Below are 19,983 nucleotides of genomic sequence, written 5' to 3'. Positions count from 1 at the left end.
TCATCTTCCCCTAACTTCTCCCCCTCTGGAAGTATGGGACAAAATTTTTCTGGGGGTGCAGAAGGTAGAAGTTCTGGCCTCTGTAATTGTTTTTCCACTGGACATGGGCATAGACACACTGGTGAGTTTATCTGCCCAGAGAAATGGAATCATGGTAGCATTTGCAACTTGGTGTCTGGAAGGTGGCAGGACACAAAGTGAGACAAAGTGTTTAATAAACAGGAATCAAAAAGTAGGAGCAGAACAGATCAGATTAGGGATCTTAGAGTGGAAAAAAGCTAGGATGTTTATTTTTCTAGAGGTGACTATGGTAGTTTTTGTTTGAGTTTGATAGCTAAGATGAGGTCTGGTAAAAATATTGTCTGAGAAAATGGTGTCAGAGTAGAGAAAAGGGCTAAAAAGTTGCGTATGGACAGATAGTAGCTCCCATTCTTGAAAAAAAATTCATGAATAAAATTAACTATTTACCTCCATCCACCAGAGCCTATGCAGCCTCTGAGTCTCTTTTGGTCTCAGCTCACAGCTCATTGTCACAGCTGGAAACATTGCAGGCTGTACTCATTTCAGGACCAATCTTTCTCGACTGGCAGAGTAGGATGATCCACTCCCTTTGGAAACTGGGGCAGTCCCTATCATAGCATGGTGAAGGCAAAGTGCTGGGAAGACCTACAAGAGGGCTTATGTTAATGCTCCTGATATAAGTGACCAGTGTGGTGCAGAGAGGGGTCCAGTAGAGGTCTAGGCCCATCATAGTCATGTGGGAATCCAAGGATTGCCTAACTGGGGCCCCAGCTCAGGTGTGATATTGACCAAAAGGGCCATTTAGAAATAAGTTTTGATGATGGATTCCTTTGTGATTCCTGCCGTGTAACTCAGAAAGAATTCAATGAATCAAGTGACATTGCTATTTTAAAAAGTTCCACATACTGTCATCTATTTATTTATGTGATCAAAGTTTCTCAGCAATTACCTCTGTAAAAATGAGAAATAGGAACAGAATTCATGTAGAACCTCACCTCATTAGAGCAGTGATAAATGGTTTTCCACAGTTGGGAAGGAAAGCCAAGTTCCTTTCCTTTCAGTGAGAGAATCAATTTCCAAAAACATTTTATTCATTGAATAATTATCAAACATAATAATTGTTATGCTGATGAATTGCATGCTTATTGCTATAGTAATTTAGAAAAAATACAGCTAACATTATGGAGATTTTTTTTTTAAGTACCATTTGCTTGACAAGTGTGTTAGATACAATTTTTACATTAAGGTAAAATTTGGGGGAATTAGAACTCCAGTAGCAAAAAGAAAAAAAAAAGATGCATGATTTCTGACTGTGCTAAGATTTTGTTTCTCTCTTTTAAGTGGATAAAAGAGTTTATCAGTTTGCTCTGACATTTAAATTTCTTTAGATACACATAGAAAGGGATATGGGATTAGGTTTTTAGGGTGACAAGGGTATATAGTTTAAAACATTATTTTAGTGGGGAGGGTGGTGGGTGTTAGTGCAGCAGGTTAAGCACACATGGTGCAAAGTACACAGACTAGTGTAAGGACCCCGGTTTGAGCCCCCAGGTCCCCACCTGCTGGGAAGTCATTTCACACGTAGTGAAGCAGGTCTGCAGGTGTCTACCTTTCTCTCCCCCTCTCTGTCTTCCCCTTTTCTGTCGATTTCTGTCTGTTCTATCCAACAACAACAGCAGCAATAATAACAATAATAGCAACAACAAGGGCAACAAAAATGGGAGAAAAAAAACACGTTATTTTAGAAACTGAGTGAGTAAAGCAGTGAGTTCCTCAGGCTAAGACAGGGAGGCAAAAGCAGCTGGCCTTCTGCAGGCAGACTGGCAACCTGTGCTGTAGCATCTGGGCTTTTTATAGGTCTACAAAATCCTATTTGGAGAAATATTTGGAGTTGGCCATGAAAGTATTGTAAACTTTTGTAGGTGGATATTATAAACATTATCTTATTATTCTTAGACTGTCACAGATGTCTCTGTACCCCCTCCACACAGCTCTTACTAATCTTAACATTTTGTCCTATTTCCTTAAAGGTATGCTATTATTTAAGAAATATGTAGGGGGTGGGGGGAGAGGGAGGGAGATGACTCACCCAGTATAGCAAGCACTTTATGTCACATGTGTGAGGACCTGAGTTTGAGGCCCCAGCCACCACATGGGAGCACCTGCAAAGGGAAGCTTCATGAGCAGTGGTGCAGTGCTGCAGTATCTCTGCTTCTCCTCTCCCTCTCTCTTCTTCTCTGTCTCTTGCCTCTAAGAAGAAGGAAGGAAGGAAGGAAAAAATGAAGGAAGTCAGTCCACCAGGAGCAGGGGAATTGTGCGGGCATGGAGCCCTAGCAATAACACTGGTAGCAAAAAATATCTATGTATACATACCTGTAAGCATTATACTGAGTGAGATAATTCAGACAGAAAAACACATGCTGTGATTCACTTACATATAGACTCTAAAAAATGACCAGAAGCAGAACCTATGGGTGGTTAGCACAGTGGGAAGAGATGGGGAGATGCTATTTAGGAATGAGACCAGCAGGTTGTAAGATGGATATGATCTGAGATCCACACATATCACTGGTTAGCAGTACCACATTGTATGCTTTGAATTTGCTAAAAGAGTGAAACTTAGGTCTTCTTTCCATATACATGATGGTGATAACTGTGAGAGCTGATGGGGGTATTAGCTGACCTGACTGTAATAGGATACTCACATCTACCTCATTGTGCACCTTAAACTTGACACCATGTTTTATATCAGTTCTCCCTTAACATGTGTATTCAATGAACACTGCTGCCTCAGTTCGTCTGTTGTAAAGTTTTTCTTAGATGTGCGTTTAGTCCTCCTCTTAAGAGGTATCACACATATTGCTCCATGATGCCCTCTAAAACCATCCTGATAATTAAGTGATCAGTAACACTACTAAGTTCTAGTTGACTTTCAGATTAAATCAGACATAGTTGATTAAATATTCTGTGAAAAAAAATGATTGGATATTGGTGTGACCTGATGGAGATTCATCTCCTTGGAAAGCATGTCTCCCACTGCCCTTGTCTCTAGCAAGGAATGACATGTCACAGTCTCACAGAGTGGAGAACCTACACTTTTCTTGTGGCTCAGCCTGAAATAAGTTGAAATATATTGATGCAGAAGAATTTGAAAATCGCTCTTACATCTTGATGTCATGACCACATATCCTGTTATACTTATTAGTTGTTTTTGTTCAATTCTTATCAGTGTTGATTTCATCAGAGAATGTTCACTATTCTATGAAAATTTAGTTGAGATATCTACTTATGTTCATCACATACTGAAACTTCACTTTGCCGTGTGTGTGTGTGTGTTTATTGTTGATTTGATGTTGGTTTGCAAAATTTTAAGATTTAAGGGGTATTGTTTCACTCCTACACATATATGTGTGTATGCACATCACCTCACCTACCACCAAAGTTCTTGTGCTCCTCTCCACCCCCCCCATAACAACCATAGTTTTCAGAGTCTTAGAGATAGTTTGATTACTATTTTTACAAGTTTTTTACTTTCGTTATCTATAATCTACATATGAGTGACACTATCCAGTACTTATCTTTACTTGTATTACTAAGCATAATCACCTCTACTTCCATTAATTTTGTCTCAAACTATAGTCACCTTTTTAATGACCAAGTAACTGCCCTTTGAATATATATAATACAATTACTTTTTTTTTTTAATGTGTTTTGTTTTTACCAGAGCACTGCTCAATTGTGATTTAGGATGGTATAGGAGCCTCAGGCATGGAAGTCTTTTTGCTTAACCATTATTGCTATTTTCCTTGCCCTATTCTGTAGCTTTTTTTTTTCTTCTTTTTTTTTTTTTTTTTTTTACCAGAGCACTATGCTTAGCTCTGGCTAATGTTGGTGCCGGGGATTAAATGCAGGACTTCGGAGAACTAGGCGTGCAAGTCTCTTTACATAATTATTATGCTATAACTGCCCTCCTATAACTTCTTTATAGTCATCTGTCTGGGTTGATTCCATATTTTAGCTATTGTGAGTTGAGTATAAGAGTGCATATATTCTTTCAAATTAGTGTTTTTGTGTCCTTTGGATATATTATATCATGTAATATATGTTTTAAGTGAATATGAAGATGAGAAAGATTGATATTGAGCAATATTGTCAAGAATAAGTGATAGAATTGCCTTCTAGACATCATATTTGAAAGATGACAGATGGTACTTACTCTTCACACCACCAAATGCCCTGCTCAGGAGTGTATCTGAAGGAAGTGTACAGTTGTATGAAGCAAGGATGGACAGTGCAAGATGTTTAGAATCAATCTCCATATGCAGAACTGAAGGCAGTGATCAAATTATGGTTAAATTTCATTGGCAATGACATATGCTATTAAATAGCCACTAGAAGAGTACATGGATATAAACATATCTTTTTAAAAACTTTTATTTAGTTGGTTTATATGATAGGATAGAACTTGAGAGGGAAGGGGGGGTAGAAAAGGAGAAAAGGGGTGTCAGGCGGTAGCGCAGTGGGTTAAGCGCAGGTGGCGCCAAGGGCAAGGACCAGCATAAGGATCCTGGTTCGAGCCCCTGGCTCCCTACCTGCAGGGGAGTCACTTTGCAGGTGGTGAAGCAGGTCTGTAGGTGTCTGTCTTTCTCTCCCCCTCTCTGTCTTCCCCTCCTCTCTCCATTTCTTCCTGTCCTATCCAACAACAATGACATCAATAACTATAACAATAAAACAACAAGAGCAACAAAAATAAATAAATAAATAAATAAAGATAAAAAAAAAAAGAAAGGGAGACAGACACTTCAGCACTGCTTCACTGCTTGTGAAGGTTTCCCTTGCACATAGACTGGGGCTTGACGTATGTCCTTGTGCATGGTAATATGGGCTTAATCAGGTGCACCACTGCCTAACCCCCAATATAAATATACATTAATATTTTATTTTCACATCGAATGATTTATACATAAAATATATGCAAATGTATAATATATGTGTAAAATTTGTGTAGTATCATCCCATTAGAGAGAGAGAGAGAGAGTGTGTGTGTGTGTGTGTTTGCACTGTGTTTATAGGTTGTTAGCACCTCTGGAACACCAACTTTCTGAAAAAGGTCCAGAAGAATGTGTATCAACATGTTAAATGATTCATATTTGATACTGAGTGGTTTGTTATGCAGCGTATTTTCATTTTCTGCTTCCTACTCATGAATTAGTTATATTTTTATATCATATTACAAAAACACAGAAGTTTACATAAAAAGTAACTTGGTGTGATTTAAATAATCATAGACCATTCCTTTTTTACTGGCTAGATATACAGCTGACTTGTTCTTCTGTCAGAATACTTGGCTTATTAAAATCAGAATTTATAAGAGGTGAGATTTTATTGCGTTATCCAGTTTTATGTGTCCAATGAATTTGGTTGGAGAAACAACACTGGTACTGATAAATGTCTGAGTGAATTCTGAATACCAGCTCCTGTTATTTATTTTATTTTATTTTATTTTCCTCTGTAGATGGCAACACTAAGATCCCTCCAGGAAGACGGCTGTACACTGTGAGCTTGCCTCCTGAAGGGTATGTTCCTGAATTCCTAGAGCCACCCTGTGACCTTGGGTCCCAGAGCTCCTCAGACAGCAAGAGCAGTGAAAGCAGTGAGGACACAGAAGGTAAGTGAGTCCTGGCCTTGGGGTTGGGTAGGGGTGGAAGGTGGTGGTGGGTGGGTAGGGGTGGAGGGTGGTGGAGCACATCTCTTCATGTGGAACCCACTTTTCCAGCATCCATTCTACACACTGTTTATTTGCATTTATTATTAGAGGAGTGGTCAACTCCTGATGGGTTCTATGTTTTACAGTCATTAAAGATGATTTGTAAAACACTATGATAGCAGAAGAACATTCTGAGAGATTTAAAGTAGTAATATGGCCCTAACCTACCTGCCAGTGCATTAGAAGTCTGGTGTTAATTATATCCAAGTATTCTTGGTACTTGTACTGATTTTCCTTTTTTTTTCCCTTCAAAATTTCTGGGATTGTATACTTTTTTTTTTGTCTCCAGGGTTATTGCTGAGGCTCTGTGCCAGCACTATTAATCCACTGCTCTTGGCAGCCTTTTTTTTTTTTTTTTTTTTCCATTATATTGGATAGGACAGAGAGGAATTGAGAGGGAAGGGAAGGGGAGAGAAAGATAGACACCTGTGAACCTGCTTCACCGCTTGTGAAGCGACCTCCCTGCAGGTTGGGAGCTGATGGCTCGAACTGAGATCCTTACGCAGGTTCTAGTGCTCCTTACTATGTGCGCTTAACCCGCTGCACATAACCCAACCCCGAGATTGTATAAGTGGAGTAACTTATATTGCATCTCTTGTGGAAATTTGTTTTCATTTTTGCTTTTGTTGTTGAGTGTCTTCTGAATGAAGGAAAATAAAGTGGCCCATACTTAGGAAGCAGTGCTGGCATGCTGGACATCAAGTGTGGTATGTACCTGGGAAAGTGAAATGGCCTTCTCTCCCCTCTAAGGGAAGATTTTGTATATGGAGGTTGATTCTAAACATCCTGCCCTGTTCATCTTTGCTTTATACAACTGCACACTTCCTTCAGATATACTCCTGAGGAAAGACTAGGTGGTTTGAAGAGTAAGTGCCATCTGTGATCATTTCAAAACTTTCTAAAGAGTGCTTTAGAATTTTCAAATACAAATTTTCCCACAAATGATTTTTTAATAACATTAACCAAGAAACTATACATAAACCTTTGTTAATTTTAATAGCAAGGAAATAATGTTTTTCTAGTATATTGATCTTTCCCATTTCCTAATTAGTGACTCAGAAACTGGGGGCCAAGTGGTGGAGCACCTGGTTAAGTGTGCTAGGACCCGGGTTCAAGCCCCAGCCCCCACCTGCAGGGGAAAATCTTCATGAGCAGTGAAGTGGTGCTGTAGGTGTCTCTGTTTCTGTCCCTCTCTATGTTCCCCCTTCCCGCTCAGTTTCTCTCTGTCTCTATCCAATAAATAAATAAATAAATGTATTTTAAAAAAATCAGAAACAGCACACCTAAAACAGGAGAGCTGAGGAATACTATTCATGTCTTCAGGCCTTATTGGGATCTTTGGAAGAAATTTGTTGCTGTTGTTTTGTAGACTAGATTGTTTAATAAGAAATGTTAACTATATTCTTATGATGAGAAGTAATTTGGGTGAAAAAAAGAAAGTCCTCATGATGTATGTAAGAAATTTGTCAGATTCATTCTCATGTATATAGTAAGCTGTTGCTCACATGGGTTATATACAGTCAGCCAGTACCAACAGGGATTTATCTATTTACCACCACTGCTAAGACCCAGGAGGTTGATCTATATGAGGGTCACATCTCAAGCCTTTATTCTATCCTGTAACTAGACCCATAGGGATAGAGTCAGAGCTGTGTATTCCTGGGGATTGGAAAGGTGTCCATGATATCTATATCTTGAGTAGCATGTCCCTAAACCCCAACGGCAAGTTGTTCTCTTTTCCTGTCTGCAGATATCAGTGCTGCCACAGCTGGGGTATTCAAGTGCCAATAGCTTTGCAGGCCAGAGCAGTGATTTCTCTGAAACAAAGAAATGGGGTTTGCAGAATGAGGGCTTATTTACTTTCAGTCTCACCAGCAAGGTCTATGGCTATTTTCATTATGTCTTTGCCCATAGCATTCTCACAAGCAACTCCTGTACATGTCATTGTTCAGATGACATCTTATTAATTTATCTTTCTGTTGCCTGTTCTTAGAATAGCCAGTGTTGAGAGGATCTTCCACATGGCATCTTCTTTCTCCAAAACTGTGTAGGAAGATAGAAGATGCAGGGTGGGTGTGGGCTTTGGTCAGTGAGGACAGGTCATGAGTTGGGTCTTAGAGTCAGCAAGCATGGTAGGTGCCCCCTCCCCACCGCTAGAGCTCTTTCTGCCCACTGTCAAATCTGAACCCTTGGCCCCATAGCTTCTGTTTGTGTCCTGCTCACTCAGGCATACAGGCATGTTGGGGTTCCCACCTGGGGATCCGGCAGTAGAGTGGCTGGTCTGCCTGCCTGACAGCTCCTTGCAGACTGGGAGAGCTGTTCCATGTCAGTGCCTGAGACACTTCACCAGTGGGGTTTGGAGCTTGCATGCCCCACCACCAGACTTATGGTGGGTTTCACCACTCTCCATTTTCAACAGTTGTAACATGTCCCCAAGTGTTTCAGTTTGCCTGCTTTGCCATTAGATTTTAATATTTGTTCCCACTGTAGGTTTCCAATATAGTAACCGTGTGATGATAAAGAGAGAATTAATAACCATGTTTCTTTGGGTTTCCAAAGTAAGACTGGTTCAATGAGGTGAGATTCATCAGAGAAAGGTTTAGCAACCTCTTTGCAAGTTGAAGAGTGTGTTTTGGGTTGGGGGAGGATGCTGAAAGGGGTGAGATTAAACTGCTGCCTATAACCCAGAGTACCTGAAGCGCTGTGTATGCAGTTTGCGTACCTCAACAACTCATTCCCAGACCCCATCAGTATACAGCATAGAAAAGCCAGAGATCACACACACACACACACACACACACACAGAGAGAGAGAGAGAGAGAGAGAGAGAGAGAGAGAAATACTTGAAATCTCTTTAGCAGAAAATGTAAGGAAGAAAGGATAAATCACATTGCTAGTATTTTCCAAAGCTACAAAGTATTTTCCATAACTATAGTCATAGACTTCCAACTTGAAATATTCAGTACCAATCATTCAGATGGAAACTTCTGTAATACTTCATAAGAAAAGCATTCCCTTGTTTTCCTTACCCCACCTCCACTCCTCCATACAGCCCAGTTCATACTCAGGACAGTCCCCTCGCTCCCAGGTATTGGGTAGATCTGGCTACACCCACCTGTAGTCCTCTTGGCAATACCAGATCCTGAGACTCTGCCTTTCTTCCCTATTACTCTGTATCCTAGAACAGCCTACCCCCATGGTGGCTCTATAGCACTGTGTCATCTGTCAGCCCTGAGCTCATTAGAACTAGGACCATAATCTTTGTCACTCTACCTCAGCACCTGACTGAGACTTTGTCGAGATGGACCATGTCACAAGGGGCATTTATGTTTGTCATGAAGATAAGAATGTGCTAGGAATAAGATATATGGCCTCAACACCTGTCACTTTTGCCGTCTGCCATCCTTGTTCTAATCTGCAGACCATCTTGGTGCTGATGGAATTGTTTTAGGCTTAAAACTTGTTAGGAAGGAGTGGGAGGAAGCTGAGGGAAAAAGTGGTAGTAATACCTAGATTACAGTCCTAAAGGCATAATATTGGACTCCGTTCTAAGACCTCCCAGGGGGTTTATGTAATGCCATGTGTGGTTTTGGTGAACAAGAGATGTGTCCTCCTCTTGCAGATGCAGTGTGCTCTCTCCTTGGCAGCATATTTGTGTCTAAAAGCAACAGAATCTCTGGTCTCTTATACAGAGCCCCTCTCTGTACATGCCACCAAAAGGAAGCCTTCCTTCCTGGCATCTATTTCATGAAAAATGCTAAACAGTTTTGCTGGCCATGTCAGTGCTGTCCCTGGCACAGTTTAGGAATATGCCCATAGGGGTGACAGGACCCATTACAGTAATGTCAGCACCCCAAGGGCAGCAGGTTAATAGCTGATGGGTCCTGAATGTTCCAGATCACAGCTGTCTCCTGCTTGAGTGAAGGAGCTCAGGGGTTCAAGGTCTGCCAGGCAGCTAGAAAGAACTGCTCCGTCCTTATATGTCCAACACTTGTCCCTGAGTAGCTTGGCAAAAAACAGCTGGCCCATTGGACTTTGAAAAGAAGAAAATACCCGGCAGTGTTTTATCATGCTATCTCCCTGATTTTTGTAAGTAGTGCTCACTGAATGGTTCATATACTGGTATGCTCTCACAGTTCACCAAATGGGGATGAGAGCTATGAGGTGTGTGTTGGGGGGCGGGGGCGTGGTTACTAAGATCTGAGATCTGAGGGTCCAGCTCAGATAAAACACAGAATGGAATATAGGCTCAGTGAGCTAGAACCTCCAACAATCCCATGCTTTGTGTCAGCAGTTGCCGTGGTCAGACTGACAGAATCTTTTTCATGAACTAGCTCTGCATCAAGTAAGGGAAATGAGTGTTGAGAACTGAACATAACACTGCCTTTCCACTCTTAGTTGGTCTGTTTCTGAAATGAGGTGTACAACTACTCTGCTACCCCCCAATAACTGCTGTATTTTTAAACTGTGGCCAGAGTTGCTCTTTGCACTTCTGTGTCTCTAGTCTTCTCCAGCAAAGCTTCCTTTTAGACTTTGTGGACTCACCCTAATGTATATGTATATGTATATGTATATGTATATGTATATGTATATGTATATGTATATGTATATGTATATGTATATGTCCTCCCTGGAGGAAGGCTTTATGTTCAGGCAACCAGTGTTGTATTAACTTTATAATAAAACTGCCTTTCACATTTGTCTTTATGACTCAGTCGCTGATTTTTCATATACTTCCTACCTTCCATTTGTTAAAAGCCTATGAGAAGCTGAACCAAGAATTCAGCTTTTCAACAGACAGCACCAAGGCCTAATAACCCCCTGTGTCTCCCTAGAAACAGAATCGTAACTATGGTCTCTTACTCTCAGTTTGAGACAAGGATAGCCAGTGAACAGTGGGTGAACCCAGATCTGCTGTCTGATTGCTGCAGACATGGCTGTGTAGACACTGCAGGTCTGCCTACATATCCTATCATGAAATGTGCTTTCACAGCCCCCTCTTTCTTCACTCTTTTTCCCTTCATATTCAGATGAATATTCTTATTTGCTGCTTCCTCCATTTTTTCTTCTAGGCCCTCCCTACTCTTATCAGTAAGCACTGGTTCCTTGAATGTCAGGCATGAATCAGGTTTGCCAATTGGGCATAGAAAAACCTCCCACTGTCCTTGGTGACAGTGACCTCCCAGCCTGAGAAGCTCCCTCTTGTTTTTCTCAGCCATGGAAATACTAAAGAAAGATCAGGCATTAGAGAAGATGAAAAGGAAATGAAGCATCACTAGACCACAAGCCAGAGACAGCCAGTAATGAGCTCTGAAGATGTTTCCCTGATATATGCACTTGCAGATCTTACATAAGTTGTGTTGCGTATTATATACAATATTGTAAACCTCACTGAGCTCTTTTTTCCTTTTATTTTTTAAAATTTGTTTATTTTATTTACTTATTTTGGATAGAGACAGAGATAAATTGAGTGGGGAGGGAGAAGTAGAGAGGGAGAGAGACAAACTCAAATCACTCCACCACTTGTGAAATTCCCCCCCTCCCACTCCCCACCTCCTGTAGGTGGGAGCCAGGTGCTTAAACCTGGGTCCTTGTGTACTGCTCTTATGTGTGATCTACCAGATGTGCCACCATTGGCCCTGAGCTCTTTTTCCCTATTAATTTCACAACAAGAGAGAGAGAGAGAGACATGGTGCTCCCGTGTGTTGCTGGGGCGAACTAAAAGCCAGGTTCTTGCATATGGCAAAGTGTACACTCTTCCAGGTAAGCCGTCACCTAGCCCCAGTATACTTAATATATTGTAGAGGAATATGTAATGCTTCTTAGTGCTTATAGATTATATTTGCATCATTAAAAAATAACATTTAGTTTATGAAAGTAACTCCTGGAACTTTTTTTTTTTTTTTTTTAACCAGAGCACTGATTAACTCTGGTTTTTGGTAGTGTGGGGGATTGAAGCTGGGACTTTGGAGCCTCAGGCATGAGAGTCTCTTTGCACTATCATTATGCTATTTACCCACACACACACAAACTCCCAGAACTTTCCATAGAGATTCAGTAAGCTCTGTGGAAAACACTCAGTTGTCTCATAGCCTCCTGCACATAAATTCTTGGAAGGAGGACTATTAAAACTAAAGGGAGAATACAGGTTCTTCAGAGGACCTAGTGGGGGTTGTATTGTTATATGGTAGCTGGGAAATGTTATACATGTACAGACTATTGTATTAGTTGTCTAATGTAAAACATTAATTCCCCAATAAAGAAATTAAAAAAATAAGACTAAAGGTATAGGGCATGGGTAGATAGTATAATGGTTCTGCGAAGAGACTCTTATCTAAGCCTCCAAAGTCACATATTCAATACCCAACACCACCATAAACCAGAGATTAGCAGTGTTCTGGTAAAAAGAAACATAAATAAGGGTAGATGTGTTTCTAAAATTGAAGACGTTAAAGTTGGATGAGGACTGAAGATCTTAGACTACTCAGTCTCTTCATCCAGTATATGACCATACCACCCTAAACTTGCCCTATTTAATCTGATCTCATAAACCAAGCAGGATGGCTAGTGCTTATATAGGAGACTGTGTCTCTACATCCAGTATCAAAACAATACCACATCTGATGCCCAACAATGACTGCCATCTTTTTATGCCAGGCCTTAGTGATCTGTTTTTCCTGTCTTCCCTCCCCTCTCCAGCTCTCAGGAGACAGATCTCTGATTGGCCAGGCAGCAGAGTATAGGTGTAAAGGGCCTTGGTCCGAAGCCCTCCCCCACTCTAATCAATAGTCTGTGGCCTCTGTTACCTTGTCTGCCTCATGGGGTAAAAGCCCTACACCCACAGATTACAACTTGTGCTATACCCAGCAGGTCGGATTCATTCTGACTGAAGCACTCATGTGCGTGATCCTGGGTACTGTACCTGCCAAACAAAGGCTTCAGTCAACATTTGGGGGAATTGAGTCCAATAGTCATTTATAAAAATAGTTAAGTTCTCTGTCCTTACTGAAAATCAGTGGTTTTGACTGTGATGGTGTGTTTGTGTTCAAATCAAGTGTCCCAAGTCACTAAAATCAGTTCACTGTCATGGTAAGTGATTATAATTATTATTCTATTGTAGCACAGTTGAAATAGTCACTAACTTTCTGGTGTTGGAAGCACATACTAAATGCATGACTCTGAAGTGAGTTCATTATGAGTTAGATGCCCATCCTTCTCAGTATTTAACAGACTCAGGCCTTAAATCTAAAACTTGTCTCATTGGCCTGTCTGGGGAAGACATGCCAACCCAGATTCCTGGAACCATCTGAGGTGGCCCTGTGCACTCCAGCTCATCTGACTAATACAGTGAAGTTTTATCAAATGCAATTCCCAGGACCAGTCCCTCACCAGAACTACATTCCATAAATAATGTCACCCTTGTTCAAAGGCAAAGTCAGGACAGACTAAGCAGCTTTTGTTCTTTTCCATATAATTTGTTGAAACAAAACCAAAACATTGTATCAGTTTTTTCATTCTCAGTGGTTACCTTGGGGCTTGGGGTGAGGATGGGGTGACAGCAGAGTCATCCGTGTCAGGCCACCTAAGAATCTTTATCCAGTGGGGCGCCTTCCTTGTGGGGCCTCCTATGTGGACACACTTGATGCTTCCATTAAGTACTGTAGTTAGCAAGATGCTCATGAGCTGTAGGAACTCAGTGGTAAGAAACCAGCCTTAAAGAGGATGGAAGTTCAGACAGATTCCTGCAGGTTAAAAGGGACAAATTAGAAGTGGGACAGCCTGAATTTTGGCAGAGAAAATGAATGGTCATTAAAAGGCTGGTATGTTTAAATGAAAAAATGTTATACAGGATCAAATTTATTATTTATTCATATTTTATAGATTATTTTACCAAGAATATTTTGTACCCAGCTTTTGATGGAGTTGTGGTTGTGCAAGGATGTTAACACAAAGAAAACACACAGATCTTTGTATTGATTGTCTTCCTATATATCATATCTAATACATATCTAATAATCACTACTACTACATTACTACTTTTCAAAACATGTTATACCACATCTGTTTATAACTTAGTTAGCAGTTACTCAAGCTAAATCAAATCACTGTGTTCTTCTGGTAAAGCAAATATGGATACATTTTGGATAGAAAACCTGGTCACCCAAGTAGGTGCAAGGAGATAGTAAGTAGAAATGTGGGTTATTTTCTAGCAGTAACTGCTGTCACTTACCTATGTGGAAAAAGTGATAGGGACTAAAGGGGAGTGCAGTCTTGAAAGAACTTCAGATATTGACTGCTCTTCAACTTCATTAATTAGCTCTACCAGCTACTGCGAATAAACCAAGAAAAATGCAGTGTGGCAGTCTGACATCTGATCCTGGGAGCGTGATCAAGTACACTGTGTGCCTAATTATCCACCAGGAAGTCAGAAAGCTCCTAAAAACCCCACTTGTCCCCCAAAATGAATGCATTCAAAGAAGGGGAACTGTGGCTTCTCCCACGCACTATTGGGAACAGACCTGGAGAGTGTGAGGAAGCCCTTTGGTCTCTGCCTTCATGTATTGACAGAGCACAGAGGGTGCCTCAGCCTTGTGACTCAGTGTGAGTCCAGAGAGAGCCCCCAGCTGGACTGGCACGGAGTGGCCCTGTTGTATCTCTGTGGACTCAGACCTGGGGTACCTGCAAAGAGTTGCCCCGACTGACCCTGCCCAACCTGATTGTATCTGGTTTTCTTTCACTGTATTTAAACTATTTACAAAAGCTTTATTTACTTGATAAAGTCAATATGTCTTTTCCTTAATTACTTTTCTGCTCTTTAAAAAATTAGTTCTAATTTTAACTTTAATGACTTGCTTCATGGCTTTAACATCTTATTGCCCTATTTTAAAACCACTTATTATTTATGCAGTATTCATTATTTTATTTTATTGAGAGTTATAGAAATTTAATTAATCTAAATATGAATTGGTTTTTGAAAAATATTTATCAAAGTATTTTAATGGAGGAGACACTAATTATTCTTCTACTATGTACCTCCTCAGCTTGCAAGGTTCAAATATATAAACACACACACAAAAAAGAAAATATTTTCTAAATACATATAATTTAAGTCTACTAAAACTAACCTAGAAAATTTGAGTGTTATTTAGTGTCGAAACGTGTTTTGTAAAATAATGCAAATCTGATTGTGCTGAAAATTATTAAGTAATATATTTGACTACATGTTTATTATGTACTCATAAAGTGTACATTTAATTTACTAACATAGCATTTCTATTCATCAGAAGAAATTCTATCTTAGTACCATCAGGCATTCAGACTTAAAATCTTGAAAATTTCAGTAGCTAGAGTGTTGATTTTAGCCAGCCCCTTTGGTAGAACATGAAGACCTCACATCTTCTGTCGATGTTATTTAGAATCAAAAGCTGAGTTCTGTCTTGGAACTGAAGCCGAGCTGAGAACGAACTCTGCTGTTTCTCTTCTCTGCCATTTCTCCTTTGCTCTTTGGAAATTACTGCTCTGAATATTCAGGAACAGTTGCAGAGAGTATCAATTTTAAAAGTTCTGGAGGACTCTGACCTCCCTCTGTTCAGCATTTGGCCTATGCCCCTGCCCTCCAGACAGCTCTGTGCAGAGTATCTGACCACTTCCTGCGCCTTAATCCACTAGATCTTCTTTTGTCTTCAAAGCCAAGCAAAAACCTGCTGCACCTGGACTCTCCCTGCTGAAGATACCTAGGCTCCATTCAGGTGTCCTAGTCCATTTACCCACCTGCCCCCATGTCAATCTCAGAACCCCTGGCAGTTCCAGAGACAGAGACTGACCCTGTCACTGAGACCTCTCCCAGGAGATACATTTTGTCTTACTGTGTATTATCACATGTGCTATTATAAAAATTTGCCCTGAACTTAAGGAAAACAATAGACAATTCAAATAATTTGAAGCATCGCCTCTTCTATATTTTAACAATTGATTTCTATACATATGGTTTAGATTAGCATGCTAAAGCTCTTTTTTTTTTCTTTTGTCACCTAGGGGACATTGAGAGTTGAAAGACAATTACCACATGCAATTTGTAGCCTTAGCTTTGAATCTAGAATAAAACCCCTACTTCCCTTGAAAATAGCTTATTTTAACACACGGTTGAGAGAATTGGAACAAATCTCATCCAACTGGCTATTTTTGGCATCTATTTCTACTACAGCAGTTCATCAGAATGTAGGTGCCAAATAGTAGCTGAGAGAATTTTGACAAATTGTGATTATTTTTAAAATTAGCCTGTCTGAAAGGTATGTTTTAGGGATGGCAACTTTTAAACTTTCTGTGCCTCTCAAATGATAGAATCAGCCTCTGGTTCCCTAATACATTTTTTCTATAACTTTTAAGACCACGAACTCTAATGGTTCTAGGCCTGGAACTGCACATTTGTAGTGACTCATGGAGGTTCCTATAAACTGAAAAAGTGGCCTGGGACAAGGGGTTGGGTGGTGGTGCACCTGGTTGAGTACAAATGTTACAGTGCACAAAGACCTGGGTTCAAGCCCCCAGTCCCAACCTGCAGAGGAAATGCTTTGCAAGTGGTGAAGCAGCATTGCAGGTGTCTCTTTTTCCCTTTCTGTCTCCTCCCTCCCTCTCAATTTTCTAGCTGTCTCTATCCAATAAATAAATAAAGATAAAAAAAAAAAAAGTTAAAGTGGCCTGGTACGAAGTGGTAGGTAGAGAAATCACAGGAAATCTGTATGTACATTGTAAAAGATCATGTTTTTTGGGGGGGGTAGGGGGTGGGACAGAGACCTTAAAAAATAAAAAGGAATGACATCCAATGTCAAAATTGTTTCTGGGGCTCAGTGGTTCTCTATGACAGGGAAGTGGGCTGAGGGGAGGGTCTTTATTCAGCCATGCCCTTTACTCCTCCTCCTGTGTGTCCTTGACCTCAGAATGAACCCAGGTGGAAATTTGACACTCAGGAATCCCATATGGAACAGGGACTGCTACAGAGCTAGTCTGTTAATTAGGTTCTCTTTAATGTCTACTGGAACCTGCTGGCAGAATTGGGGGGCGGGGACGTGGGAGAGTCCCAAATGTGTAACTGTAACTAGATAGGTAGTCAAGGAGAGTTGCGTCCTTTGTTCCATAAGGATAGGTGTCTGGACCTCCATGGAGATGGATGTCCTGAGTCTTGGCAAAGTCACTGCTAGTTCTACACAAGTCAGCCAGCTCTTGACTCACATGTGCCCCAGTGAGCGTATGCTGAGCACTTGCAGTGCTGTGCACTTAGGTGTCAGCCAGTTTAGATGCCATGCACTGGGGGAAACTGTGGCACCACATGCGGTGACTTCTTTGATGAGAGATCCTCCCTACCCTACCCCACTCCACCCTCTAATGTCCACTCCACTGTCCTCTGCTCTAAGGTCAGCTTTCCTACTCTCCAAGGCTGCACAGCAAAGTCACATGTGAATTCTATCTCTCACTGTTATAATCTGGGGATTCCTGTGGTGGGGTGTTTGGTACTTCATAGTATTGTACTATATTCCTCAAGAGGCAGTTGTGAGTGAGGCTGTACTTTTCCCTTAAATATTTGCTAGAGGTCCCATAAACCTGCCTAGACATGAAGTCCTTTTGTGGGATTATTTTTATTATTTCTTACAAAGTTTTGAGTACAGGACTATTAAGACTGTCTGTTTCTTTATGTGTCAACTTTGGAGAGCTGTGCTTTTTCTCATAATCTTGCATTATGTACAATTTATCTGATTTATTTGCCTAGAGTTGTTCACAGTGACTTTTAACTAGCTTTTCAGTACCTACAACATACAAACTAAATACAATTTATTCCTGGTGCAGGTTATTTATGCTCCTCTCTCCTCTTAGCCAATCTTTCTGGAATTCCTTCATTCTCTCTCTTCAAACTTCTCAATGTTCATGGATTTCTCTCTGTGTATTGTTTCTGTTCATCTATTTTTTTCTCTCTATTTTCATTGAACTTAACTTGTTCTATTTTTCTTAGTTTCCTGTGATATATACATACATGAGTATATATATATATATATATATATATATATATACACATATATATATGTATATATATATATATATATATATATATATATATATGGCTATAACTTTTCCTTTAGGTGGAATTTGGTGGCATCCCAATTTAGTAACATCCCATATGTTTTGAGATGTCACAGTTTCATCAAGGTTGAAATAAATTTTCCTCACTAGAAATATAGTTTCTGCTCAATGCCTTACAGTTGGAAATTATGAGTACAGTGTGGGGGGGGGGAATCAATCTACTCTCACATCACCTAAAGAGAACTACAACTGTGGTCCAGGAGGTGGCGCAGTGATAAGGCATTAGAACCTCAAGCATGAGGTCCTGAGTTCAGTCCCTGCCTGCACATGCACCAGAGTGATGTCTGGTTTTTTTTCTCTCTCTCCTCCTATCTTTCTCATAAATAAATAAAATATTTAAAAGAGAGAACTACAGTTGACAGTGAGAATATGGATTCTGGTATCATGGTGTAAACAAGCCATGGTATAGACTGTGTTCTTAGGGGTATGCACCTCCTAGGTTAAACATGATGTGATCTTCACAGCTTGACTTTCTCATGTATGTCTTTCTGTCAGATGATACCCTTGCTCCTGTGAAATCCAGTCTTGCTGGCAGTGATAACTGGAACCACTGTGTCCCACAGTGGCCATTCACTGGCCCCAGCACCCTACCAATAACTTTAATTCATTTGCCTGTGGCTGCATCCAGGACCCAGGCTTCATTTTCATCTCAGAAAGTGCCCTGCTATAGACCAAATAGGCGAGTCATCATTATCTTTGGTTCTCTCTTACTCACAACTCTTTAAAGGAAGAAAGAAATTAAGCATATAAATTCATTTTTCCTTATTCCAAAGGAATAAGACTTTACTCTTAATCAAATAGCAACAGCTCTTTCATCCTTCAGAGTGGATCAGCTGTTGTGATGTCACACCTGTGAGGATGGGCTCTTACTGAGGAACATATGTGTTGTTAGTTGGTATTATGTGTGAATTCCAGGGTCCCTGCTAGGCCACTCTGGGACAGGACTTCTTAACTCCATTTGTACTAAACTAGAAAAATCCTAATGCAGAATTTCCTAGCCTAATCTCTTTGTTGTAGTTTCATTATAACCAAAAGTTTTTGTACTTTGTGTTTTATTTTATAGACAAGAATCCTGATGATCAGCCAAAGAGAAGAAGAATTAGAAAGCACAAATCAAAGCAAAAGTTTAAAAATCCCAGTAATGTTCATGCAGAAGAAGCAGAATTAGAGAAACAGCAGAATCTTTTACAAGAAAAATCACAGCCACGGCACACAGATGGTTCCATCATGAGCAAAAATAAAAAAAGGAAACTGAAAAAGAAACAGCAACTTAAAAGGAAGAAGGCAGCCGGTTTACTAACAAAAACAGCGTCTGGTGTCAACTTCCTGTACCAGCCAGAGGAGGGTGGCAGTGAGCAGGGAGATACTGATGGAGAGGAAGGGGTGACAGACCCAGAGGAGGAAGGTCCTACAGGCAGCACACAGGAGGAACGGGGGACAGCCCTCCAGGAGGAACAGGAGACTGACCCTGAGGAGGAAGAACATACAGACACCCAGGAGAAAGAAGACCACAGAACCAATGAAAAGGCAGATGGGATCCTAAATTTTCTGAAGTCAACACAAGAAATGTATTTTTATGATGGTATGTTTTACAGTCCTTTTCTTTTGAATAGTGGCTTCCTACTATATGGAAAAATAAGCAAATATATTAAAATATTTAGATGTTTAACTATTAACATATGACAACATTCAGTATTAAAAATCACTAGATGTGAAGGAAGTTCTCCTCATGTCTGGACTGACTTAGACTTAGAGTATGCTGTATATTTTTTTATGTCTATTTATTGCCTCCAGGGTTATTGCTGGGGCTCAGTGCTTGCACCATGAATCCATTGCTCCTGGAAGCCATTTTTTCCCCTTTTGTTAGCCTTGTTGTGGTTATTATTATTGTTATTGTTGATGTTGTTCTTTGTTGGATAGGACAGAGAGAAAGGGAGAGAGGAAGACAGACACCTGGGAGTTGGGCGGTAGCACAGCGAGTTAAGCGCAGGTGGTGCAAAGCATAAGGACCGGCGTAAGGATCCCCCGGCTCCCCACCTGCAGGGGAGTCGCTTCACAAGCAG

At 40.5% G+C, this 19,983-nt stretch overlaps 1 protein-coding gene across 2 annotated transcripts in view; it reads left to right on the top strand.

Moving 5' to 3' along the window:
* ERICH1 (glutamate rich 1) overlaps positions 1-19,983 on the top strand; it is a 54,407-nt gene that overhangs the window by 17,369 nt on the left and 17,055 nt on the right. For both annotated transcript variants that reach the window (XR_009548225.1, XM_016191659.2), the window contains exons 3-4: positions 5,537-5,689; positions 18,984-19,502. Coding sequence is in view for 1 of the 2 variants with exons in the window: in XM_016191659.2 (XP_016047145.2) it covers positions 5,537-5,689; positions 18,984-19,502 (672 nt within the window). In the remaining variant the exon portion in view is untranslated. The remainder of the gene's footprint in view (positions 1-5,536; positions 5,690-18,983; positions 19,503-19,983) is intronic.

Source organism: Erinaceus europaeus, chromosome 2, assembly GCF_950295315.1.
Source record: "Erinaceus europaeus chromosome 2, mEriEur2.1, whole genome shotgun sequence".
Taxonomy (NCBI): Eukaryota; Metazoa; Chordata; class Mammalia; order Eulipotyphla; family Erinaceidae; genus Erinaceus; species Erinaceus europaeus.
This window is presented reverse-complemented; position numbering and strand designations above follow the sequence as displayed.